The sequence below is a fragment of the Silurus aristotelis genome (genome assembly GCF_946808225.1).
Source record: "Silurus aristotelis genome assembly, chromosome: 17".
Lineage (NCBI taxonomy): Eukaryota > Metazoa > Chordata > Actinopteri > Siluriformes > Siluridae > Silurus > Silurus aristotelis.
Window position 1 is genome coordinate 24,080,976 of NC_139590.1, and position 27,303 is coordinate 24,108,278.

General features: G+C 42.1%; 2 protein-coding genes across 2 annotated transcripts in view; one reads left to right on the forward strand and one right to left on the reverse strand.

Moving 5' to 3' along the window:
- Positions 1-12,845, forward strand: rab40c (RAB40c, member RAS oncogene family). Its single transcript, XM_083566571.1, has 6 exons — positions 1-1,370; positions 5,316-5,376; positions 8,103-8,163; positions 8,914-8,991; positions 9,139-9,361; positions 10,348-12,845. Exons 1-6 carry the CDS (start codon positions 1,229-1,231, stop codon positions 10,617-10,619), a joined length of 837 nt encoding a protein of 278 aa, XP_083422697.1. The 5' UTR covers positions 1-1,228; the 3' UTR covers positions 10,620-12,845.
- The window catches only part of tmc5 (transmembrane channel like 5), a 15,776-nt gene continuing 922 nt past the window's right edge, over positions 12,450-27,303 (reverse strand). The window contains exons 2-17 of the mRNA XM_083566494.1: positions 26,498-26,600; positions 26,300-26,378; positions 25,547-25,801; positions 24,093-24,235; positions 23,766-23,913; positions 23,234-23,410; positions 18,749-18,903; positions 18,369-18,444; positions 16,960-17,057; positions 16,739-16,834; positions 16,579-16,654; positions 16,354-16,487; positions 14,418-14,591; positions 13,784-13,862; positions 13,588-13,671; positions 12,450-13,465 (exon numbers count right to left, since the gene is read on the reverse strand). Of these exons, the coding sequence (XP_083422620.1) occupies positions 13,403-13,465; positions 13,588-13,671; positions 13,784-13,862; positions 14,418-14,591; positions 16,354-16,487; positions 16,579-16,654; positions 16,739-16,834; positions 16,960-17,057; positions 18,369-18,444; positions 18,749-18,903; positions 23,234-23,410; positions 23,766-23,913; positions 24,093-24,235; positions 25,547-25,801; positions 26,300-26,378; positions 26,498-26,600 (1,940 nt within the window). The 3' untranslated portion in view covers positions 12,450-13,402. The remainder of the gene's footprint in view (positions 13,466-13,587; positions 13,672-13,783; positions 13,863-14,417; positions 14,592-16,353; positions 16,488-16,578; positions 16,655-16,738; positions 16,835-16,959; positions 17,058-18,368; positions 18,445-18,748; positions 18,904-23,233; positions 23,411-23,765; positions 23,914-24,092; positions 24,236-25,546; positions 25,802-26,299; positions 26,379-26,497; positions 26,601-27,303) is intronic.

Consider the following 27,303-nt stretch of genomic DNA (forward strand, 5'->3'; position numbering starts at 1 on the left):
CACACACACACACACACACCGTTTACAATAAGGTACAAAAATCAGGTAAAGATAAGAGGTTTCCATGGCAACGCCGAATGATTGATCTAGACATCAAACACCGCGTGATTCCACTCCGGCACACAAAAGATTCATACGAGTCGACTCTCGAAGCATTCGGTTCTATGAGTCGACTCGAAATCGACATAGACTGACAGTGCGGGCGGAGACACGGTGGACACTCAAAAGTCTTCAAAGTGGACATTTCTGGGGGTTTAAGGACAGAAATGTAAGTTCGGATATTTTGCAGAGACCTGTGGGATTTTATTTCCATACATCTGGAATTTTTTTTGTTAGCAATATTAGTTGGCTAAGATAGTCCATGCTAACATTTTACAGTCTATATCTACCCAAGTTGTGGAGGAAAAACATAACTAACTATTCGCGTTTTCTTAATTCGAATAATATATTTTTTATTTCTAAAATGATATAAATTCACGAGTTCGCTATTGAGTCACCGACTAGACGCTTCTAGATGACAGATGGTTAGCAAACGAGTGCGAGATTAGAATCGCATTAGTGCACAAAAAAAAAAAAAATCTATGCGTATTATTATTTTTGTTCTTTTCTATGGTTCTTGTATAAATCTACGGAATCCGATTTGTCACGTTTCTTTAATGTTTGTTTAATAATCTTATAAAGAGCCGTGTTCTTTGTGAAGTGCGTTTGCTAGCAAGCGAACAATGATTAGCCACTTACACAAGCTCGTTAGCAAATCAATAAATATGGCGGTATAATTTGTAGCGTTTCTACAACTTTAAAGCTAAAACTCGTGAATATGCGTGTGTGTGATATGAGTAAATATTAAAATATAATAATATCCGTGAGCTTTATGTTTAAGATAGCTGGCTAGTAAGTGAGCAGGCTAGTTCTTGCTAATCAGCACCGCTAGCATAAAGGGGTTGAGGGGTTTGAGGTAAAAGTTAGAAAATAAACATATTTTTTGAATGAAATTGATGAAATCCCCAGGATTTATTCCACACATGGATGTTTATAGACGGTGAAGTATAAAAGAATAAGTATTTGAGAGACCGAGAGGGTGAAGGGAGGCTGCTGTGAGCTGGCTGAGGCTGAGGAAGGCTGTGTGGACGCTGTTGGTTGTGGATAAATGGACTGGGTTTTATGAGACACTTGGACTTCTGGACTCTCGCCGAGGTTTGTTGGAGCTTGTGGCTCTGATGTGAGCAGGATGGGCACTCAGGGAAGCCCGGTCAAGAGTTACGACTACCTGCTGAAGTTCCTGCTGGTGGGAGACAGTGATGTGGGCAAAGGGGAGATCCTGGACAGCCTTCAGGACGGATCTGCAGAGAGTCCATACGCCTACAGCAGCGGTGAGTCCAAAACCACCTCCACGACTTCCATATACAACCAAATAATTCTCCATCAGGGTGTGGGTTCAAGACTAGCACCCCATCAGGGGTTACTAACTTCTATTAGAAACACACACGAAACTCTCCACACGTGTGAGTTCAGGTAGAACAACACCTGTGCTTGTTAGTACACGATTGCTTTGTTTCTCCACAAGGTTGTAGGTACAAATCTACCAGCACAACTACTCGGGGTTATTCATACAGAGATCACACGAGCAAACACTTTGTTTTCTCCACAAGGTTGTAGGTACAAATCTAGCGCCATCACAAGCACCACTCGGTCTTGTTTATACACATCACATGCGACACGGGGTTTGGTTTCTTCACATGGTTGTAGGTTCAAATTTAGCACCACCACCACCACCACCCAGGCTTGTTCATACACAGACCACATGGACAAGTGCTTCATTTCTCCAAAATGTGCACCAATAAGGCTTGTTCAAACACACATCACATGGAGGAAGGATTTGTTTCTCCACAAGGTTGTAGGTTCAAATTTACCAACACCATCACCCAGGTTAATTTGTACACAGACCACATGGACAAGATCTTTGCTTCTCCACAAGGTTGTAGGTTAAAATTTGGCACCATTACTTCCAGGGCTTCTTCATATATATATATATATATATAAAATCTCCCAATGTCTACTTATACACACACACTATATGTGGTTCATTCCCAAACGTAGCACATAGTCAGAGGCACACAACTGTACAGGACGTCTCTGGATGCAGTAGGATCTCCACATACTTTGTTTATATAGTGTATTAATTGTTTTCTCATCACATTTCTATATCTGTAACTTTACGAGTGTAACGTCTGTCTTTACACTTTAATACATGTGTGGTTTGAATCCCAAATTCTTGTCTGTGGTTGATTTGGAGAAATGCTGGAGTTTGCTTTTGGACTGTGGTCACATTTTCCATGTCTCAGTCTGCAGAGCGGGGATGGAGAACATGTTGTGACTTTGACATTGATATTAAACCCAATGTGTGTGTGTATATATTTTGATGAGTAATTTTTCCGAGCTGTTTCAGTAGAGGTGAATTTGCTCTGTAAATGTTTGCCATGTCGTGCTTTAATGCTCGTCTCGGGACGTCGTCACTTTAAACTCGTGTGGCTTTTGAACAGACGTTATCTAACATGACGAGGGTTTGTTTTGAACATGCTTTCAGCTGTGTTGCGTAACGCACGTTCCCCTCAAGGGGTTCTTTCATATGCAAATGTTGTTTCTTTGGCAATTCATGAAAACCAAACAACAATATGGGGATAGTGATGTGACAAAAATACCACACGTGATGTTTGAAGATGTTTCTGCTGCACAGCATACATGCTCTTTATCACAAGCCTGTAAACACACACAATTTATCTCTATATAATGAACTGGATTTAAATAAAGCATTCTGGTCATTTTAATAACAAATATGCTAATTTATAAAGTAAAGTATACATGAATATTAAATCAGCTGCTGTTAATGTTTTAATTATAAATATGTGCTCTGTCAGAAAAGTGTGCTGTGAATCCCTGCATCTGTTTCGGCCATGTGATGTGAACTTCAAACAAACCGTGTGTGTTTTACACTTTGACAATTTTAAGAACAAATTAATCTGAACAACCATAAAAAATGCACGGCTAGAAATGAAGCAAATACACAACTCCGACTCCCCTGGCTGGGCGATACAATCACTCGATACCTGCATCGCGATTTATTTACTCCACACGGCACTTTTCTGTTGTGTTGCTCGACATAGAACCCTAAATATGCAAATCTTGCATAAATTATTATGGAAGCAATTAAATGTGTTGGGAGATAAACGAATAAATAAAGTGAATAGTTGGAGAAATGTGAAGCTGTGACTTGAATACGAAAGAAAGAAACGGAAAAAAATATTTAAATAATAAATTTATTTCTAGATGTAGTCCCATTTTTATTTTTGTTCTGAAGATTAAAAATTAGCATATAATTTAAATATTATAACTACTGTTGGAAATGGCAAATGTAAATTTTATTTTCCTTTTGCACCAAACTTGCTAATAGAAAATGTAAATTAATTCATGAATACATTGCGATTTTTCCATATTCCATTTCGAATAGAATTTTCGTACTTGTATGATTCCATCGAAAGCAACCGATAATCAAGTAACGATCCCGTAACTGATTTTGCAGGAGAGAACAGAGGAAACTCGGAGCAAAATGTATCCCTGGATGAAACCTTCATTACGTCTGTGTAATCAGAAAATGACCAGTTCTGTAAAATATCACTGGAAATTCCTATAATATAAAAAATTCTCGCGAGTGTTACAATGCAGGAGATCAATTTTTTTTGACAAAGTACCTGCACACGTTCCTCCTGTTTTTAGAGCTTCTGATTTTCGTTGTAAAAAATGTTGAAAAGGGAAGAAAACGATCAGTCTGTGGTTGTGGTCAGAAAAGGTCACTATAGAGTGGGATGTTGGAAAGTGTCTCATTTTCTACGCCTGTGTCAAAACCAGATAAAGGCAGAGGTCTATTTCTTCATTAGAATCTGCACCGAGAGGTGCATTAGCGGGGCGTTTTTCAGCACTGACCCATGTTTACATGTGGCTCAAAGAGCTGCTGCTGCTGCGGGGAAGCGCAGGTGTCCTTCAGTCAGATACTGACACATATCAAGATTCTGGTGTACACTTGGGTTTCTATAGGGTGATGTTTATATAAGTTTAAGGAAGGAGTCTCCAGTGTCGGCACGTAAACCTCTCAGAACAGAGTTTGTGAGAAAACAAAAACTTCATATTAAATATAAACCTGTGATTTGCACCTGCATTACTGGCAAATGTGTCGTTCTGGAGAATGAAAAATCGAATTGAAATAAAAGAGCACTGAGTGTTCGAGGCGAGGCGTGTGGAGGAGGCGAGTCTGAGTCGGTAATTACAGCGTGTCCCCACTTACCACAACAGGGAGGGAAACGGGGCACGTCTGGATTTGCTGGTTTAGTTGTGACCCTTAAATGTAGAGCATAGATCAGACTTGAGCAGCTCTTCTTCAGTAGTGTTAAAGATTTACAGTTAATTAGAATAAAAATGCTTAGAATTTTTACCATAAAAACTCCATGCGTCCTACATGCCTATAATTTAAGAGTTCTTCCTGGAACCCTTTCTCAAGTGGAAACACCACACAGTTTCACATAGAATTTACTGCGAATGGAGGAAAGAACATGTCCATGTACACCTTGAATGTAAACAAAAATCAAACTTCTACTAGACTAACATCACTCAACTCGCAGATTAGTTAACTAGCTCCTGTTTAGATTACGTGTTTCCATGGCGACCAACGTCTGTTCGTCACTTTACTAACTGAGCTCCATTATTAAGCTTGGCACACGAAATGTTTTCCACACAGCAATGCTTCCTTTCTCGCCGCTTCCTCTGTGGACACAAACGAATGCCAGTGCAGTCTAACTCTGGAGTAAATGCAGAGATGAGGCGTAGGGAAGGATCCATGCTGCGTACGTAGGAGGAGATCCGGAAATAAGACTGTGTTTCAGCCCTCTTCCTGTTCTTTAAATAAAAAAGTGAACAGGACATGGTGGTCATTAGTGAGAACATTAATATGCAAAGCAGGCTGAAGCAGCTGTTTGGTTCCTGCTGTGTGACCGAGCCATTTGGAAATCTGCATTTTAGACTCTCAGCTTCATCAGACTGCAGTTTCGATTATATCGCTGCTTCATCCAGATCTAAAATTAGACGATTTGTGCTTCACAGGAAGCTTTTAGGACTGATCAGATTAACAGCGAGTGCTGGAGGAAGCAGAGGGTTTGATGGTTTAGCGTCGCACTCCCAGGACACCACAGCACTTAAAATCAATAATTAGTGACTCTGAAATGTTACAATCCTAATGCTTTATTTTCTCATCTTTTATTTTCATCCAGGAATCGACTACAAGACCACCACGATTCTTCTGGATGGAAGGAGGGTGAAGCTGGAGCTGTGGTAAGTGTCATCTAACGTTACTGTGTGTTTTAAAATAAAACCTGTTTATTGAGTCTCAGATGCTTAAATAAACATTTTAATATTAGACTCGGAAATTGAATGATTGAATGAATTTGTTGATTCTCCCAGTGTAATGGGAGACTATTAGAGGACACTGTGTTCTGTATTACTCTTCTTAACCCCCCAACCACCACACGGTCTCCATCCACCGTGCCCAGTCTCCACCTACCATCTACCCCACCTGCTCTCCACCCACCGTGCCCAGTCTCCACCTACCATCTACCCCACCTGCTCTCCACCCACCGTGCCCAGTCTCCACCTACCATCTACCCCACCTGCTCTCCACCCACCGTGCCCAGTCTCCACCTACCATCTACCCCACCTGCTCTCCACCCACCGTGCCCAGTCTCCACCTACCATCTACCCCACCTGCTCTCCACTCACCGTGCCCAGTCTCCACCTACCATCTACCCCACCTGCTCTCCACCCACCGTGCCCAGTCTCCACCTACCATCTACCACACCTGCTCTCCATCCACCGTGCCCAGTCTCCACCTACCATCTACCACACCTGCTCTCCATCCACCGTGCCCAGTCTCCACCTACCATCTACCCCACCTGCTCTCCACTCACCGTGCCCAGTCTCCACCTACCATCTACCCCACCTGCTCTCCACCCACCGTGCCCAGTCTCCACCTACCATCTACCCCACCTGCTCTCCACCCACCGTGCCCAGTCTCCACCTACCATCTACCCCACCTGCTCTCCACCCACCGTGCCCAGTCTCCACCTACCATCTACCCCACCTGCTCTCCACCCACCGTGCCCAGTCTCCACCTACCATCTACCACACCTGCTCTCCATCCACCGTGCCCAGTCTCCACCTACCATCTACCACACCTGCTCTCCATCCACCGTGCCCAGTCTCCACCTACCATCTACCCCACCTGCTCTCCACTCACCGTGCCCAGTCTCCACCTACCATCTACCCCACCTGCTCTCCACCCACCGTGCCCAGTCTCCACCTACCATCTACCCCACCTGCTCTCCACCCACCGTGCCCAGTCTCCACCTACCATCTACCCCACCTGCTCTCCACCCACCGTGCCCAGTCTCCACCTACCATCTACCCCACCTGCTCTCCACCCACCGTGCCCAGTCTCCACCTACCATCTACCCCACCTGCTCTCCACCCACCGTGCCCAGTCTCCACCTACCATCTACCACACCTGCTCTCCATCCACCGTGCCCAGTCTCCACCTACCATCTACCCCACCTGCTCTCCACCCACCGTGCCCAGTCTCCACCTACCATCTACCCCACCTGCTCTCCACCCACCGTGCCCAGTCTCCACCTACCATCTACCGTTCTATTATTATTACAAAATTATATTGGCATTAAAGCTTCTATTTATGACAGTTACATGACAACTTGTTAAAAGCTGTTTCAAATCTTATGCATACTACTGTGTACACACACACACACACACACACACACACACGTCTCCTTTTCATCTTTCTGCCTGATAAATGTCAGTTCAGAGCATTAGAGAGACTCATGAGCAGCGTGTGGAACGTTCCAGAGCTTTTAGTCATGATGCAGAGACCGGACGGAAGTCCTGTCTGACCACAGTTGCAATCAGAGCACTCAAATATAACACACGTGTACGTTAACATCGAGATGGCGGAGTAACAGCGTGGACTTCCTGTTGATGCTGGGTGATGAGTAAGGCTCTGAGAAGAGGGAGCGGAAAAGCAATGATGATGTTTGGCAGTTAGGAAGAGAGTGTGTGTGTGTGTGTGTGTGTTGCACTGTAAGCCATTAGAGTTGCACATTTACACAGTCAGTGTTCGTGTTAATGCGCTGCAGATAATGTAGTTATCATTTAACACACTTTGGAGAAGATGCCACAAGCCCTTCATGAACATCTTATATTTTGTTTCATTGTTTCTTTATTGTTTAAGTCTTTCTTTTATTAGTCCAAATAATAATTCGCTGTATAAACAACTACACATGAGACCAACATGAAACAGCCAATCACCTTTCTGTTATTGGTGAAAAGGGGATTTTATTTTTCAGCTGTGTGGAAGTGCAGGTTTACTGACAGTTGGCTTGAGAAATAACTAATTTAGGGCTAATTTAAGGCAAATCGCTAACCACGTATTTGTGTGTTTTTGATGATATCGGTCTTAAATTTTATTCCTAATGCTCTTAACAAGGTCTTAAAAAGTCATAAATTTTACTTGGTAAAACCTGCAGAAACCATGAATAAAATAGTCTAATTATATTATAGAGTTCTTCCTGCACAAATCTGATCAGCCAGGTAGCGTCTCGCTTTTGGAGTTTAAAGGATTTTACCTGTAAGTGTGTATGTGGGTGAGAGAGAGACACACACACACACACACACAAAAACACAAACTCTTGGGTGTGTCCAGTCCCCAGGTTTACAATCAACACAGTGAGTGTTTTATGTGCACTCATTTCAGTGTGTGTGTGTGTGTGTGTGTGTGTGTGTGTGTTGAGTCGCAGTGTCCTTTATAAGGCTGTTGGACCGGTTTTTTGTGGCCGTGTTGTGAGTTGCTCAAATGAGTCAAATGCTCTGTGCAGGATCCAGAACGTTCTGTCAATATCAGGAGGGAGAAAAGTGGGAGTGTTTCTTCCTCTATCTCTTCTCCTAATTTGGATGTGTTTCTTCCGTGTGTGTGTGTTTTTTGTTTTTTTTTACAGGGACACTTCTGGCCAAGGCCGCTTCTGTACTATTTTCCGTTCCTACTCCAGAGGCGCACAGGTGAGTGACTCAGGGCTTATGCTGTTTTTAACAATAGTATAAATAATAATGCAGATTTTTCGATCTTGCGATGAAGATAGCGATATGAATATTTTTCGTATCGCGTATGCTCCGCCCTCCACTCACGAAATCAGCACTCACCCATGTGCCCACTGCCACATACATATATGCTGTATTGTTTATATATTACACTACTGTTAATTGCTCTGTTTTGCTAAATTATGAATAAATGAGGGTATAATACGCCACACTGATTACCATTTTTGAAGACTCCTGGGTAGGCTAGGCCATGTCTCCACTTAGCATATTTTCATCTTACGATGGCGTCATCTGAGTTTCTTTCCATCGTAACTCTGGGACTACCAGCAATGATGATGATGATGATAATAATAATAGTAATAATAAAGCTTCAAAGATGTGGGTGAGCGGAAATCATTCATCCCGGTTTAAAAAACTATGCAATAAAGATTAACTGCATGCAAAAAAGTGTAGCATGTTAAATGTATTTAATAATGTACTTGCCACTATGATATTTATGAACAGTTTAATATATAAGAAACAATGTAAAAAAAAATCTATATAATTTAATTTCACATTGTTTTTGTAATTCAACTTGATGTCTTAAAATGCTGAATTTTAAACAACTGGAAATGTCCTTTACTACCATCCTGTCTGAAAATGTACATATACAGTAAACCTGCGACGGTGTGAATTAATAAGATTATTCCACCCCACGTGTGTCCTCTTCAGGGCATTCTGCTGGTGTATGACATCACAAACCGCTGGTCCTTTGACGGAATCGACCGCTGGATTCGAGAGATCGATGAGGTAAGTGGCTGAAGGTGGGAGGAGCTTCCCCCAAATAATGCAGACAAAACATTTGCACACTCCAACATGCTTCCCTTCCAAAGAGTTTTCTTTTCTATGACACTAGATTTGAATGACCGCACTGTAAAATCTCTCTTCTATCTGCAGCATGCTCCTGGGGTTCCTCGGATTCTTGTCGGAAACCGTCTTCACTTGGCGTTCAAACGTCAGGTTCCTACAGAGCAGGCTCGCTCCTACGCAGAGAAGAACGCCATGACGTTCTTCGAAGTGAGTCCGCTCTGCAACTTCAACGTCATCGAGTCGTTCACCGAACTGTCGCGCATCGTGCTCATGAGACACGGCATGGAGAAGTTCTGGAAGCCGAACCGAGGTCAGTGTGTGTGTGTGTGTGTGTGTGTGTGTGTGTGTGTGTGTTGGAGTGAGAAGGATAGATCAGGAACAGAAGAATGAATGGTATGAGCTGGTCTAAAGTAAGTCAGCTCAGCCTTTACAGCTGTAGGGAACAGAAGCCTCCCGGTACGCACAGTGCCTCAGATTCCTGTTCTTTACCAACACAAGTGGAATCTGATGAGGTCACAAGATTTGATCTATCGTGAATGCTAAGATGCTTTTCTGGACCTCAGGCTGTAAATAAAAGATTGTGTTAGTTATTTTCTGCTCTTACTTGCGCAGTGTTTTTCTTCATTATCCAGTATTTAACCCACAAAGTGTGAACAAATCTGTCCTGAAGATGTCAGAAATCTTTTGGAAAAGCTTTCCCTGACACTGGAGACTCATTCCATACACATACACATTTTCTTACTTCATATCATTATCCCTGTGTATAAGCTGTTACTATAGAATCTCTTAAGTCTAATAAATGATGACCGCTGTAGTAACAGCTCATACACAGAGATAACATGACGTACAGAAAGAGTCTCCAGTATCAACAAGTTCTACCAGAGGTACAGGTGTCATTTCCCAAAACTTTTCAGACATGTTCAGGACAGAGGAGTTTAGTTTTTGCGACACGTGTGTGTGTGTGTGTGTGTGTGTGTAAGAATAATTAACGTTTAAAGTTATTGGGGGGGTTTTTGCTTTTTACAGCAGATTTTGCCTCAAATTAGTTTGATTGGAATAAACAGACTGTGAATATAGATTTTAGTGTCATAAATGATCTAATAATGAGGGATTCAGTGACGAGGAAAAAAACTCCATTATAACTCTTGTGCAAAATCTTCAGCACTTAAAATCGGGCTCAGCAGACATTCCCTAAATTCTCTGATGAGTGTTACAGTAACGGGGGTTGGTGATGTGATTTGATTTTGAATACATGTGATGGCACCAGCATGACTCTGCCCGTGTTCACCTTCCCAGTGTTCAGCCTGCAGGACCTGTGCTGTCGTGCCATCGTCTCGTGCACACCGGTGCACCTGATCGACAAGCTGCCGCTCCCCGTCGCCATCAAGAGCCACCTGAAGTCTTTCTCCATGGCCAACGGGATGAACGCGGTCATGATGCACGGACGCTCCTATTCGCTGGCTAACAGCGGCGGCAGCAAAGGCAACAGCCTGAAACGCTCCAAATCCATCCGGCCGCCGCAGAGCCCGCCTCAGAACTGCACCCGCAACAACTGCAAGATCTCCTAGCATGGGCCAGGCGGGGGGGGAAGGATCCAAACCCCGCCCCTACAACATGTCCACTTTACACACAGGGCTCTGTGGAGGAGCTGCACAAAGCGATCAGAGACGTTTCAGTTCTTCACTCACCTCGTTAAGCTTCGCTTCGTCAACAGCATGTTTCCCACTGTTTCTCGAAGTTTGGGGGGAAAAAACACGGATTTTAATAAACGCGGCGTAGCATGCGTGACGCGTTCCACACGACGGTTCCCGAAAGTGCTAGCTGTGAGTTGCACTGTGACGTGATGGTTTGCGTATTCCGTGGTGAACACCATTAGTGTGACTGAATTTCGTTCCGATTCTTCTCCCATCGTCAGTCCTTTCTTGGAAAAACCCATGTCCGGCATCTCTATAAATTTTTTTTTTTCTTTTGTTTTTTTTCCCTTTTGATTTTATTCGAGGTCTCATTTTCTCACGCAAACACTTTTTTTTTGTTGTTGTTGTTTTTAATATTTCACCACACTGAATAGTTTTTCCTGGAACACTTCTGTACTTTTCCCCCTTGTGCCAAACCCTTCTATAGTCTAATCTAACGTTGGTTGAAAGTTTAAAAGAAATACTCCGGCGTGTTTGAGTCTAATCTCGCCACTCCGATCTCTTTGTAGTGGTTGTTTGATCACTGCAGACAACAAGCTTTAACATGTTTCAAGTTTGAGTTTCTCTCACAGTGGAAGTCTCAGGGCAGTTCTGAACTCTTGTTGAGAGTTTGTTTCATTCAATTTTTGGCATTTTGGCAGACGCCTTTATCCCGAGAGATTAGAACTGAGCGTGTGATGGTTTAGGGCCTTGCTCAAGGGCCCATCAGTGGCAGCTTGGCTGTACTGGAATTTGAATTTGTGACCTTTTGATTCTAAGTCCAATAGCGTAACCACTGAGCTGAATGCTGCTCTTCATTATAAAAATATACTCCCAGTTACTTTACACTTTCCTCAAAGTTTTCTCCTTCTGAGAAAAACAAGTCTACAGAGAAGCTCGACTTAAACCTGTCTCATAAACATGTTGTTACGTCCCATCAGAGCAGGGAGCTGGAGTACTTCCTTTAAACGCAAGTTGGACACATTTTCCCTCGTCAGTCCCAGTCTTGTATTTTCAGTGTTTTTGTAGCAGTGTTACTTTTAAAAAAACAAACAAAAAAGGATTCCTGTCAGTTTCTGGAGAAGGTCAAGACAGCGATAGAGCCTCAATGTAAAAAACTTAATAACATTAAGCACAAATCCAAGATCAATACCATTAGAATTAGAAGCGGATCCACGTTCTGACCGCGCCTGTAATTATTCTGTTTCATTATTTACATCAAAGTAGCAGTGATTTTTTATTTATTTATTTCATTTTTTTAACCCTGATGAATAATGAATTCCCCTTTTTTCACAGATTTGCAGAGCCTTTGTCTTTGGGCTCTCGCTCTCTCTCTTTCGCTCTCGCTCTCTCTCTCTCTCTCATTCATATATATATATATATTTATTATAATGTGTTTGTGTAGGAATCTCAGGAATTTCACTCCAAACCCCCTTATCTGATACACATACCACATTCTAAATAAAACGTCCACTTCACCTTTCAGCTAAACGCACCTTCAGCGCTGGTGTTCAGAAAAACGGACGCCTGCATGCAACCCGTCCAGTGCTAGAAACCCCGTGTGAGAATGTGTTAGGAGACGTGACCCCTGTTATCCTTTTAATAAACTTTAAATCCATCTGCAGTCACGTTTTAGTGTGTAACGTTCGTTTCTGAGGGCTGCGACTTAGTTAGGAAAAGTCCTTGGGTTTTGTATCGTAAAGTGTTTTTTTTTTTTTTATACACACGAGTCATCTAGTTTTGCTCTTTGCCCTTTTTTTTTTTTTACATGGTTGCTTTTAAAAGTCACAGGAATCTTTTTACGGACACAAATTAAACCTATTAATGAATAAGTTCATTTAATTCACAGTAAATAAATTGTTATTCTCCAGGTTTATTTCGTGTGCGGAGGAAAAGGTGTCCTGTGGGTTCGGAAAAATAAAAGGGAAGAACGACGTGAAAGCGACGAGCACGGTTCTAAACACTATTTTATTTTTCTCTTTGGGTGTAAGCTAAAAGCTGCTGAGTAATTTAAGGAATCAACATGTTCATGGAACAAGGAAACAGTTTTTAAATTATTTACTGTACAGTTCTTAGTGTATGGAAAAAAAGACTTTTTCACAATAAAAATCAACAGTATCATTTCAGTGGGTTTTTTTTACTCTTTCTTTTTATCTTCCTGCTTCGACGACGCCGAAAAAAACCCCAATAACGAAAACGTGTATTGAAACTATGCAACTTTTACAGCGTCAGAAGGAGTGAAATGAGGTGCACGAGTTGTGTAGTGAAACACTGCCACCTATTGGAATGATCATTGTATTACCATACGAGCCCCAACCCTGAATCACAGCTCCTATTAAGGGTTAATTTGCAGAAAGAGCGATTGCGTACTATACACCAGAGGTTTCCAATCTTCTCCACGAAGTGCTGGTGTGGGTGCAGGTTTTCATTCAAACCAATCAATGGTCACACCTGATAGTCACTGAAAATGAAGATTAGATTTGAACAGGTAGAATTTTGTGGGAATGAAAACCTGCACCCACACCGGCTCTTTCTGGAAAAGACGACACCACTGAATTAAACTGAAAATCCTCTAACAGCCTCCCTGTTTGTCAGAGTCCAGGCTTTGCCTCGAGAACATTAAATCAGAACTTCATAATTACTGACAATTAAGAGGCGAAAAGTCTATTCAAGTATCTTCACATTTCCAAAGGCAACGTGTTCATCCAGTCTTGATTAAAGTATGTCCTCTCTGTGAATTCCTGAAAGAAAAAAACATTACGCTGTATTTTGCATGACTACTTTCTTTTGTAGGAATGCACACAAGCGTCTAGTCTAGAACTGTCCTGGAGGTGTTTAGGGATGGACGATAAGCGCATCTTACGTGAGGTCTGAAGGCTGCATTGACTGTCCTTTGCTTCTGGATGCTCTGTAATCGGTTCAGCAGGAAGGTCTTGTCCTTACCCTCCTAAGAACCATACAGAAGATGAAGGTTATATCAGGGTAAGAGGGAGAACCTATTAACAACTTTGTGCAGTATGTGTGTGGAAAAGGTGTAAAGTCTTTATTTTAGAACTCACATTGACTATCTGCTCACGTAGAGTCTGGATGAGCTGCTTCCTGCCCTGAGTGATTTGCCACAGGAGGTAAGTCACAACGCTGGGACGGAGGAGAAAGACAGAAAATATACCAAGTTAAAGATCTAAACACCCTGTATATCGCTGTAGTGATAAATAAAAAGTGAATAAATAAATGTTTGGCTGCGGTGCAGAATCCTTTATCAGGTCGTCTCTTGAGAGGCATTTCTGCTTTTCCGTTTAGATGTATTTTTATTTATTTATGTCATCAATAAACACACAGTGATGCAGTCTGTATGTAAAATCTAACATAAATATAAGGTTATAAATGAGTGCTACAAAATTACTACGACTTTAAATGTGGTCTGGAGATAAAACCGTGAGAACAGTGATTTGGAATAGCGACGAGTCGTTCATTTTGAACGAGTCTTTAATGTGACTCAGAGTCGCATTAGGACGAGCAAAGTATCGCAAAATCTCAGTGAGATATGTACAGGAAAAAGAATCGAAGCTCGAATGGATTTAAATCGAACGGAATGGTATCTGTGCACGCCGATCTTCACTCATAACCATCGTCTTTCTCCTCATTTGCTTTGTATTTCCAGTCTATTTCGAAGTTTATAAGTGTTTTTCTTACAGGATGATGAGCGCGATCAGGTAGAAGAACAGCTCGCTCCTCAGCACGTGCTCGAAAATCCACCAGGCCCACTCAGATCCAGGGATGTTCTGCACAGTGTTCATCCACTGGTAAACGGCCTGGAAGGGTGTGTCCAGACCCTGGAAAGGTCCACACTGCCTGGAAGGCTTCAGGCTACAACACACAGACAATGACTGTGTTCAGAATCGTGTACAATAATTACTATAAACAGCATCACTAACATCACATCTAAAACGCTTTTAATATTAAAAATGTGTTCATCTGCTGCTCTTCCACAGCTCAGATCAATTCTTTAATCTGATTGGTCAGAAGGTAACGTCCCACATACACGTCCCACATACACGCTCCACGTTAAGACTGATGATCTGGAGAGCTTTCTAATTAGGAGTCTCCACATTGTTCACAGCTCAGGTGTGTCTTTACACTTTCAGGTTTTGTTTATTTTTATTTTTTGTGAGAAAACAACTGTGTGTGTGTGTGTGTGTGTGTGTGTGTATCAGGTATAATGTCAGTGAGAGCAGGAACTAACTAACTTACAGGATTATAAAATATTTAAATAAATACACCAGTTGTTGTTAAATCTATAAGTGGAAAAACACGCCAGACTGAGGTTCAGACTTACAGGTTCTGTAAAATAATTCACAGCCCACGTTATTTTCCAGCACACATTAAAACTCAGATTGATGAGATCCTAAAGTGATTGTCATTAAACTTGAGGCTCCTTTTTGGAAATTTCTGGACCACACGGAATAGTTTGATGGAACCGTTCCGCAGTGGAACCATGTTCTTCTTCCAGGTTCATCAGCCTGCTACATGTATTAGTTTACTTACATTGTAATGGATAAAGATTTGGGTCGGACTTTATATATATTATATAATTCAGCTCAGTAATTGTGATTTATATCTCAATAAACAGTCACAGGCGGCTTTTCCAAGTTATTGTAATAGATAAAATAATTACAGACCGGCAGCAGTTTAGTGTTTTATGTTTTTTAGGTATGTATCTGTTCACTAATTAACTCTAACCTACGATTGCCGATTGCTGCATAAAGGAAAACTTTGAAAAAAGTTCACGTTTTCTGTTTATTTGTTTAATTCGTACGTGGCACACAGACGGGGTGTATACCATCGTTTACCATTGTGAGGAGACGAATGGAAACGAGACGACCCTTTATGTTTAGTGAGAATGAAATATTTAAAAGAGGCGGGTGGAATAACAGTGTTCCGTTTCAGGTTCGGAAACTGGTGTTGGTTGCACCGTGTCTCAGGCGAGAGAACCCAAGTTGGCTAGTGATAAAGATCTGGCTTGTTCCTCTACAGTTAGAATGCTGGAAGATCTAGTTAAACCATCACTTCAGCAGTGTTCGACATGTCCGTCTGATTAACCAGCTCAAGGACAAGGTGGTGCCTTTAGGATCGAGGAGCCGATGAGCGGATGTTGGTGAATGAATGGAGCGGTGGAGTGGTGCGCTGTAAAGCCTTTTATAGGATTGGAGATGGTGCGAGTGAAAAGGGAATTTCCACATCATTACCACGTCATTCTTCGATGGGACGCGATCACGACGTCCCAACCGGTAATGATGCGTAAATTCCCTTTTCACTCGCACCATCAACATTCTTATTTACAGCGAACGCCCTTTGTGCACCACATCACTGCTCCATTCTAACTGGATAAACGTCTCAGGGTCGCCAATCCGTGTTCCCAAATGACCCTTTTCCCTGCGCCACCCTGTATATGCTGCAACTCTTTTACAAACCGTGTGCATCTCATCGCCTATGAGAAAGTGTTTGATCAGTTATATTATAAATATTTGATGTTGTTGACACACAAAAAAGCAGTGTATATATATATATATATATATATTAGTATAGTTGATGAATAATTACTAGTACTAATCCCCCTGTTGCCCCGTACCTCCACACAGTGTAGGCCACCAGAGAGAGCGCTCCAGTGAACGAGGGTAAAAACAGAAGCGCTACGTAAACAGTCTGCATCTGAGCCGCTCTGCCAGTGCGCTTTGGAGGCTGACAGTTCATACTCGCACTGACCTGCGTATCAGAGTAAGGAGCACAGGGTCAAAGTTCACACACACACACACACCTCATGCTGAAAGGGCGACGGCATTAGTAGGCGGCGTACCCGTTTCAGGTAAAAGATGATAAACAGCTTAATGACTTGGATGATGGGAAGCAGCGGGGAGAAGTAGATTCCAATCCTGCAATGAGGAAACGTTCATCACAACACTGTAATCTGAAGCAGGTGAAATACTCGAGACTCAACACGGGCGTTTGTAACGAACCACGCCAACGTTTGTGCGTAGATTAGATTGAGTACGTTGGTGGCGATATCAAACTCGGGAACGCCGATGGACGGGAAGCATTTTGTTCCAATGATGCTGGAGGAGAAAATTAACAATGTTTATTGTGTGTAACATTCTAACACTTCAACTTTAAATCAATATGTAATTGTTTTATGCACAATTACTTTAAAAACCGTTTAATTGTGAAGGTGTGGATTTACTTGAGGAGGAACTCTCCAAAAAAGGAGCCCAGAAGGCAGAAGATGAAATCAACCAGCACCAGACGATACACACTCTGACCCACAAATGTTTCCCAACACTAGAAAAAAGTAGAGCAAACATTTTACTAGTATTGAATTATGTACAAACTTAGTAGGAGAATAATTTACATGTGGCCACACATCTCAAAACTCTTCACTTAATCACCTCAGTTTATGTGTAAAGACTCGAATGTGACTCAGCACACTGATCTATTAATAGAATGATATTAAAGACTCAAACACTGATTGATTTCTATTATAATTATCATCAACTCAAAACCTTCTTTTCTACTACTTCAATAAATTGTCTGATTAAGGTCACGTGTGTGGTGGTGAGTTCCAGTCTGGAGTTTCTTCATCATTTCTTCCTCTCTAAATGTTCTGCTTGATGTTGAACTGATGCTGAACTGTATGTTGGTGATCAGTAGATGCACCGAGCGCCGATCAGAACACGTGTAAAACAGAGCGTGCGCTCGATCCTAAATGGTGACTCGCTGCGTGTTTCACCAGTTACGTGTTTTATCTTCGTAAATTAAAAAAACGACTCATTTGACTAAATGTAGTTGAGTAAAAATTGAGAGATTTGACTTTGAAATGAAGTGAAATTAGTATTTTCTGTAAAGAGGAGTATTTTCTGGAGAGAGGAGTATTTTCTGTAAAGAGGAGTATTTTCTGGAGAGAGGAGTATTTTCTGGAGAGAGGAGTATTTTCTGTAAAGAGGAGTATTTTCTGGAGAGAGGAGTATTTTCTGTAAAGAGGAGTATTTTCTGGAGAGAGGAGTATTTTCTGTAAAGAGGAGTATTTTCTGGAGAGAGGAGTATTTTCTGTAAAGAGGAGTATTTTCTGGAGAGAGGAGTATTTTCTGGAGAGAGGAGTATTTTCTGGAGAGAGGAGTATTTTCTGTAAAGAGGAGTATTTTCTGGAGAGAGGAGTATTTTCTGTAAAGAGGAGTATTTTCTGGAGAGAGGAGTATTTTCTGTAAAGAGGAGTATTTTCTGGAGAGAGGAGTATTTTCTGGAGAGAGGAGTATTTTCTGGAGAGAGGAGTATTTTCTGGAGAGAGGAGTATTTTCTGTAAAGAGGAGTATTTTCTGGAGAGAGGAGTATTTTCTGGAGAGAGGAGTATTTTCTGTAAAGAGGAGTATTTTCTGTAAAGAGGAGTATTTTCTGGAGAGAGGAGTATTTTCTGGAGAGAGGAGTATTTTCTGTAAAGAGGAGTATTTTCTGGAGAGAGGAGTATTTTCTGTAAAGAGGAGTATTTTCTGTAAAGAGGAGTATTTTCTGTAAAGAGGAGTATTTTCTGGAGAGAGGAGTATTTTCTGTAAAGAGGAGTATTTTCTGTAGCTGTGGTACGACGTATATTCGACTTACTGAAATGTGTTTGGGAACATCATTGACCCAGTAGTAACACAGGATTGCCAGGATGGACATCTTCAGCAGGACATTTCTGGGGAGTTAAATGAAAGAATTAAGACTCGATTCTTTCTTTCTTTCCGCTGTGCTCGTTTAAAAGTTAAGTACATTTGCATCGGTTTATCAGGTATTTTATCCTCCTGTGTTAATTAATAAAATGAATAATTATATAGAAGGACTTTTAAAATGGCTGTAACGAATGGAAAATTGCCGAGCTGTCAGTTTGGACTTATCCAGTGGGTAATTATCGAGCTGACACTGTGTCTGATCACTTTTACAGCAACATGAGACGGTTTACGGTTTGTTTTGAACAGCGTTAAAAGCGTTGTAGCGCTGACCTCATGATGCTGATGTAGATGTTGGTGCGGGGGTTGCTGTAGTGCTCCATTTTATTAATAAGAGAGAAGATGAGTGGGACGATCAGGTTGATGAGGGACACGACGACAGGCACAATCAGCGTAGACGCCTCTTCATTCAAATCATTTATCAACACCTGCAAAATAATTCAGTACTTTTATGAAATCACTTGGTTTAATAAACATTGAACACATTTTCTTATCTTGTCAGTAAAATGCACAGAAATGTTGAGGAGATTCCTCAAAAAACGAATAAAAAGACGGAATCTAATTCTTCTAAATTCCAGTCCAATCTTCACCGAAATTCCGCTCACTTCATCCTGTTGCCCATTTAATCATGTAGCTGTTTCCTCATGGTGTAAATTTCATAAACACAACATCCACGAAACTGTAAATCACTTCTGAATCCCTTTATTTAAACTGATAACAGCATCTGGAGCACATGTGGCTCACTGATTCCTGATCCTTGGTCCCTGAAGATGCAGCCTGCACTTTTAGTTTCCTAATGTTGAGTTAAACATGGATGGTGCAGTGTGTGTATGATCAGTGTGTGTGCACTGATACTTCACTCTGGGCCAAATAAAAACTACACTGTGTCATAGTGAGTTCAGGAATCAGGGTTTGAGTTCTGGTTCTGGTTCTGCTTATGAAACTTTATTTTGATTAATATCTCTATGTGGAGGTGTAACTTCTACTGGTTTGTCATCTGGGACAACTGACTTTCTCCCTTTTCATCCTCATACCTGCTCTCACTTCCTCCTTCTGAATCAAAAGCACTTCCTGCTTCACCATCTCCATATCACTTCTACTAGCAGAAAGAGACACTTCCATCACCTGAACCTGGACTTGAAGCCACTTGGAAGTTCAAAACATCAGGGCATAGCTCCATCCAGGTTTGTGAGAAATGAACAAAAAAAAACATTTACCTGCTGCAGGTCAGTGGAAAAGATCTCACATCTCTGAGCTCAGTGGTTTCAGGTGGGACAGTCCAGATTTATTTATTATTATTATTATTTTTTTTTTTATATTGTTGGGTTTCAGTCCCCCTGATTTGAACCCCTGCAGACCAGAGACAGAGATGAACTGAGGTTCAAACCTGAAACAGTCACAGACACTTATTCCACTGAGCTACCAGAGCTGATACGTTTTGCTCTCTTTTATGGGGTTTATCTCTGCTTTTATGCTAATGAACAGAACTTACTGACAGAACAAAAGCGATCACCTAAACCACACTTTACACATTTTTGAGTGTCTCTTTTGTAGAGCTCAAAACTGTGAGATGTTTCACCATCAATATTCGGGAGAAACTGTTGAAACTGCTGTGCCAAAAACATTTCCTATCTACACATCTGCTGTGAGCTGCGTCAGTGAGCCGGACTGGTGAGCTCTGCTCCAGGTAACGGAGGAGCTCTGATTGTTCAGTTCTTCATCACGTGTCTCTCTGCCGTAGTAGTGGTTTAGAATGTAGGACAAACACAGGAGTAACTGGTGGCTCAGTGGGTTAAGACTAATGCTTAGTGAGATCTGTAACTACGGTTCAAGTCCTGCCTCAGGTGACACCAGCACATGGACTGTTTTATTCTTTTTTACAAATGTCTCTCTGCACTAGTTGTGGTGTAGAACGAAAGATAAACCCTGTAAATAAAAGCAGAGAGAACAGGCAGCTCCGACAGCTCAGTGGGTTAAGCGTCGATACCCACTGCGGGTACTGAACCTCGGTTCAAGGCCGCCACTGAGCAGCAGGTTCTGTGCTTGGGTGGGACTGTAAAATCCGGCAGAAAGAAAGAAAGAGAGAGAAAGTCCGGTCTGTCCCACCTGGGCCTCCTGGAGAGGTGAAGCAGGGGGTTATGCTGCTCTGGGCTCTCTCTTCTTTATATATATATATATATATATATATATATATATATATTATTTATTCTATTCCCTCCCACACACATTATTTACTTACTTTATTATTATCATACTATTTTTTTTATTCTTTATCACTACATTATAACTTCTACATTTATATATTACTATACATCACTACATCCATATCATCATTTTACATACGTATTAATATGTCCATCGCCACATTATTATTTTTTAATTAATCTTCTACTCTTTACTAAAATACTAGTGTTTGTATAAACCCTCCAGGCTCATTACTGCTCGAGACAAAAAAGAACCGAGTGGGATTTGAACCATGAACCACATTTACACCAACTAACACACACACACACACACACACACAAACCGACCGAGCCACAAGCTGGAGTGCTGTCTCCTCTTTTTTTTTTTAAACACTTATTTTTTCATTCCATCACAGAGAAAAGAGAAGAAGGGTTCGAACCCAAAACCTCGCACCCCGCACACGCCCCCACCAACCGACCGAGCCACGAGCTCAGACGACGATCCGTCCTCTCCTCTTTTTTTTTTTAAACACTTATTTTTTCATTCCATCACAGAGAAAAGAGAAGAAGGGTTCGAACCCAAAACCTCGCACCCCGCACACGCCCCCACCAACCGACCGAGCCACGAGCTCAGACGACGATCCGTCCTCTCCTCTTTTTTTTTTTAAACACTTATTTTTTCATTCCATCACAGAGAAAAGAGAAGAAGGGTTCGAACCCAAAACCTCGCACCCCGCACACGCCCCCACCAACCGACCGAGCCACGAGCTCAGACGACGATCCGTCCTCTCCTCTTTTTTTTTTTAAACACTTATTTTTTCATTCCATCACAGAGAAAAGAGAAGAAGGGTTCGAACCCAAAACCTCGCACCCCGCACACGCCCCCACCAACCGACCGAGCCACGAGCTCAGACGACGATCCGTCCTCTCCTCTTTTTTTTTTTAAACACTTATTTTTTCATTCCATCACAGAGAAAAGAGAAGAAGGGTTCGAACCCAAAACCTCGCACCCCGCACACGCCCCCACCAACCGACCGAGCCACGAGCTCAGACGACGATCCGTCCTCTCCTCTTTTTTTTTTTAAACACTTATTTTTTCATTCCATCACAGAGAAAAGAGAAGAAGGGTTCGAACCCAAAACCTCGCACCCCGCACACGCCCCCACCAACCGACCGAGCCACGAGCTCAGACGACGATCCGTCCTCTCCTCTTTTTTTTTTTAAACACTTATTTTTTCATTCCATCACAGAGAAAAGAGAAGAAGGGTTCGAACCCAAAACCTCGCACCCCGCACACGCCCCCACCAACCGACCGAGCCACGAGCTCAGACGACGATCCGTCCTCTCCTCTTTTTTTTTTTAAACACTTATTTTTTCATTCCATCACAGAGAAAAGAGAAGAAGGGTTCGAACCCAAAACCTCGCACCCCGCACACGCCCCCACCAACCGACCGAGCCACGAGCTCAGACGACGATCCGTCCTCTCCTCTTTTTTTTTTTAAACACTTATTTTTTCATTCCATCACAGAGAAAAGAGAAGAAGGGTTCGAACCCAAAACCTCGCACCCCGCACACGCCCCCACCAACCGACCGAGCCACGAGCTCAGACGACGATCCGTCCTCTCCTCTTTTTTTTTTTAAACACTTATTTTTTCATTCCATCACAGAGAAAAGAGAAGAAGGGTTCGAACCCAAAACCTCGCACCCCGCACACGCCCCCACCAACCTCGTGATCGTCGTCTGAGCCACGAGCTCAGACGACGATCCGTCCTCTCCTCTTTTTTTTTTTAAACACTTATTTTTTCATTCCATCACAGAGAAAAGAGAAGAAGGGTTCGAACCCAGAACTTCCGCCAGCACCACTCACTTGTAAGTTTATAATATCAGGGCTCATCAGTTTTCATGAAAAACCATGTACCTGCTGCAGGTCAGAGTTAAAGATCTCACATCTCTGAGCTCAGTGGTTTTAGCAATTTCTTTTTTTTTTTTTTTTTTTTTTTTTTTTTTTTTATATTGTTGGGTTTCAGTCCTCCTGATTTGAACCCCTGCAGACCAGAGACAGAGATGAACTGAGGTTCAAACCTGAAACAGTCACAGACACTTATTCCACTGAGCTACCAGAGCTGATACGTTTCGCTCGTGACTGTTTGAGTCACATTTTAACAGACTCGTTCAGACCCCCATCACACCACAGTATCTTTCTTATCTGTTGTTTCTCTGCTAATGTGACACTGGAAAACATGGATCAAGGCAACACCAGATCTTCTCTTTTGTTCTTTATCTTTATAATTTCTCTCTGCACTAATAGTGGTGTAGAACAAAACACAACCCCCCTAATAAACATTGGTGTAGGTGTAGTGGCTCAGAGGTGCTGGTGCTTTGCGTTACTGTAACCACGGATCAACTTCCTGCTTCAGGTGACACCAGAAACATTCATTATTTCATCCCATTGCGGGAAAAAGAGAGAACACACACCTCTTCAAGGGGTTTCGAACCCAGAACCATGCAGTAACCGACCGAGTCACCAGGGCTAAAATGACTGCTATGAAATTGAAACTGTGAAGTAGAAGCTCACCTGTGTGCTCTGGGTCTCGTTCTGGCTCTGTTCTACCTGCAGGAAGTAGATGCCTGCACAGGAGCCGACGGCAAGGCTGACACACAGCGTCCATGCCAGGAGATAAAGAGTGAGCCGTTTAAGGACGGTGGACGTGGACGGCGTGGCTTTTCTCTGCAGCCGCTCAGATAAAGTCTCCTGCAGAATACGGATGAGACGGAAGCAGGACTGAGACGAAACCCTTTTTCTATCTCGTGTCCCGTTTCACACATTCGATTTATTTATGTTAATAATAATCATTTATATTTTGCTCGTGTTAATGCATGTAATATGTTTGAATGTTGTCAGCACATGACACCATGTCCCTCCTTTTCTGCACCAGTGATCTTTTTTCTTACCTGCTTGCTGCTACCTGAGACTCTTTATTTCTTTAATATGTGCTACTCCGGTTTCCTTTAACTTTATATGAAGATTAATCATTAATCTTCATATAAATGAACAAACTCGAGACCTCGTCAGGTTATAATATGTCTATGCTCCTGAGAGATCAGACCTTTAGCTGGATTCCCAGATTGTTCTTGTGGTTCTGGATGGCCTTCTCGTTAACCACACTGAAGTCCCAGCTGCACAAAAGCCTCCACGCGCCGCTGTACGTAGGCCCGGATACCAACACAAAGTTCTTCTGGAAGGATCTGGCCATGCTGAGAACACAGGGAAACACAGAGAGGTCTCAACATACACCCCAAAAACAGCACTTTCTCTGTGTGTTTTGAGCTTCGTGTGCTTGTTGCAGCACCGTTGATAAAAACAAACATATTTTACAACCTTCTTCTTATTGAAATATTTCTCCTAATACAGAAGTGATGTTACACTCCTTCACCTGTAGATGAGTGACGCTCCACACAGCACCAGGTACGCTGCGATGGTGAAGAAATAAGCCAGCTGCATGTTGTAGGAAGGCTGATTTCCAACAACTGCACCATTATAGCCACCATAAAAGAACACCGACTGGGTAAAGTACCCCTGTGTGCACGCACACACACACACACACACACACACACACACACACACACACACACACACACACACACACACACACACACTGAATATTAAAAAGAGGGTTAATTTGTTTATGTGCTGCACAGAAATGAACATTACCCAAAATATGCAAATGTTTTTTACAACACAAAAAACGTTCGCATGTGTACCAAATGCATTTCTTGTTTTTTATCTGCAGTGTACCAGAACCGGAAACACGTTTTGTAATGCGCACATGAGAAATGCAAATATTCTGACTTCTTTTTTTGACTTCCTGTCAGTACCAGGGTTTTTGTGACTGTCTAGTGATTTGGATTCTTTTGCGTTTAATGAAATTAGACCCAAACCGTGACTTAGAAAGCGAGTTACTGTGAATTTTGTGTCCCGTTACATCACTGATACAGTAAAACTATATAATACATTATACAGTATAACATTCATTCATTTATTTATTTTCTCCCGCTTATCCGTAATTCGGGTCGCGGGGGCAGCAGTCTAAGCAGGCCCCTGCCTTCGACTGCTGCCCAATCCTCACAGCACCGTCCCTTACGGTCCCTCCTGCAGGTGGTGAGCCCACGGGAATACAGTATAACAATGTGGATTAATATGAGTTTGTGTAGAGTTGTGAGTGGGGGCGTGGCCCAGCGCCGGGTTGTGAATGGAGGGCGGAGCTGGAGGAAACGAGTGATGAGAATCACACACCTGCAGGTGATCTTTCTAATCAGTCGCTTAGTGGTTAAGACCTTGGACTTTGGATCCGAAGGTCATGATTACGAGGTCGAGACGCAGATAACTAATGATTTGTGCGTCACTGTTAGTGTTTTTAAAAACACAATTGTGGAGAGTTTGTTGGCTCTGGTTAGAAGAAAAAAAAGACCTGCAACAGGTTCAGAACTGGATTCACTCTTCTAGACTTCCATAATTTACTTTCACTTTTTAGTGCTTGTCTGGACATTAACATTATATTTGCATGTAAGGCATTCAGCACATGCCTCTATCCAAAGTGACTTACATTTATTTCAATCATATCACTGAGCAGCTATGGGGTTAGGGGCCTTGCTTAAGGGCCCATGAGTGGCAGCTTATTGTGGCTTGGAAGTCCATTGCCTACACCACTAAGCTCCACCTTCCCAAACACGCCGGTGCTTTCACTCACAACACAATAAACTCACCAGACAGTCACAAATCCACAAACTCGTTTCACATACAGTGCAAAGTCAAATCTCCATCTGAGAACTGATTATTATTACATTTGGAGCAACAGCTTTTTAGTAATCAGAGTAGTGATGAACTCACGGCTCCTGTGAGCAGCTCCAGACCTCTGAAGTTCACTGTGTATGTGACGTTGGGGCTGTGGATGATCTGTGGGATGGCGATAAAGCAGAAATTGATGAGAAGCGAGACGAAGTTGAACATGAGCAACCATTTCAGGAAGCGGAAGTAGGTGAGGACGGAGGTGCCGAAGCGGCCGCTGATCTCCTTCAGTGCGTCCTGCCATATCACCAGACGCTTCCGGGCCGTGACCACGCCGGCAGCAAACCGGCGGAAAAACTGACGAGAGAGAGAGAGAGAGAGAGAGAGAGAGAGAGAGAGAGAGAGAGAGAGAGAGAGAGAGAGAGAGAGAGGAAATGTGTCATTATACCTATACAGTTACATCTAATCCTGAAAATAATTTCCTGGTTCATTTTACATTTTTGTTTTTTATCAGAAGCAGAAGATAAATAATATTAAAAATCAATATTAAAGCATTGCTTCAAAATATTTCACTGATAAGAATAAGTTCTGGTAATAAATATAACAACTCGTTTCTAAGGAGGGTTTTGTGGTCTGTGAGAGAATCTGCACTCTGCCCCTGATGATGTATGGATATGAGAAACCCCTCAGGAAAGACCCCTGGAATAACTGTGTAGGAGAAAGTTTGCTCCTGTGTAACTCAGATCTCTGTTTATCAGCGAGTCTCTGAGTACAAGGAAATGAGTTGCAAGTGGAAAAGCTCAGTTTTAAGTTGCTCAAATCATGAGGAAGTGTGAAGTTGATGGTCCACACTACCAGGGAGGTTTGTTGATGGCAGTCGGTGCAGCACGTCAGGTCCCTTTTCTTCGAGTGCTTGACTGATAAAACTCTGCCCCTGGAAAAAAACAAGTGGGGTGGAAAACATGTTTAAACAAAGTGCTTCGTGATTTAATACCACACCAGAATCACCCTGATTGTGAATATTTGAGTGGAGAGAGAGAGAAGCTTTATAACCTGACATATCTCCTCTCTTGGTAACTCATAGGCAGAGCTCGTATGGCCTGGACCCTGGCTCTTGTTGGGAGTTTAATCAGATCTGACACCAGTTCACGTGTGTCTGAGAAAACACAAGTGATTCATCAATACATAATGTCAGATAAATACTCTCAGACTCGCAGCTCAGAGACAAAACCAAACACACAAATACACAAATAAACAATTCAAAATCCCATTTTTTAAACAAGCATTAAAACGAATAGCTTTTTTTGTTTATGTTTTGTTTGTTAATTCTTTATTATTTATATACACGGCACCGATCTAACAGCCAGTATCAGTGTTGGAAAATAAAAGTGCAGATCAGATTGCAGAGGAAACAATTCAAGTCTATCACATTTTTTTTATTTGTTTAATTCTTTTACACGACTTTTGGGAACTGGAAATCTTCACATTTACAGTTTTTCTCAGTTTTTTTGAAGCGTTTCTCAAATCATTCTTAATATTCGTATTTTCTGGACTATAAGCCGCTAAGTACTTTTTCCCCACGCTTTCAACCCTGCGGCTTAAACAGTGAAGCGGCTAATTTATGGATTTTTCCTGGGTTTTTCCTGGTTTCACAAACTTCAAGCCAAAAAACTGAACCCCATAACATTAGACCACGGCATCGGGAGAAAAGATTCACCGATGGTGATTTTTAAACGCACGACGATGCCGAAAGAAAAACTCCCGAGAGAAATAGTTGTGAAAGGAAGGAGGAAGACGGTGAACAATGACTTTCTTGGTCGGCTACTGTTAAGATACAAGCCGTGTAACAGACACTGTCT

Bases quoted from the DNA above. Each gene is read 5' to 3' on its own strand.
- rab40c (XM_083566571.1), top strand. From the start codon at position 1,229: ATGGGCACTCAGGGAAGCCCGGTCAAGAGTTACGACTACCTGCTGAAG. The intron at 1,371-5,315 runs GTGAGTCCAAAA...ATTTTCATCCAG, and splicing joins TCCATACGCCTACAGCAGCG to GAATCGACTACAAGACCACC. The intron at 8,992-9,138 runs GTAAGTGGCTGA...TTCTATCTGCAG, and splicing joins GGATTCGAGAGATCGATGAG to CATGCTCCTGGGGTTCCTCG.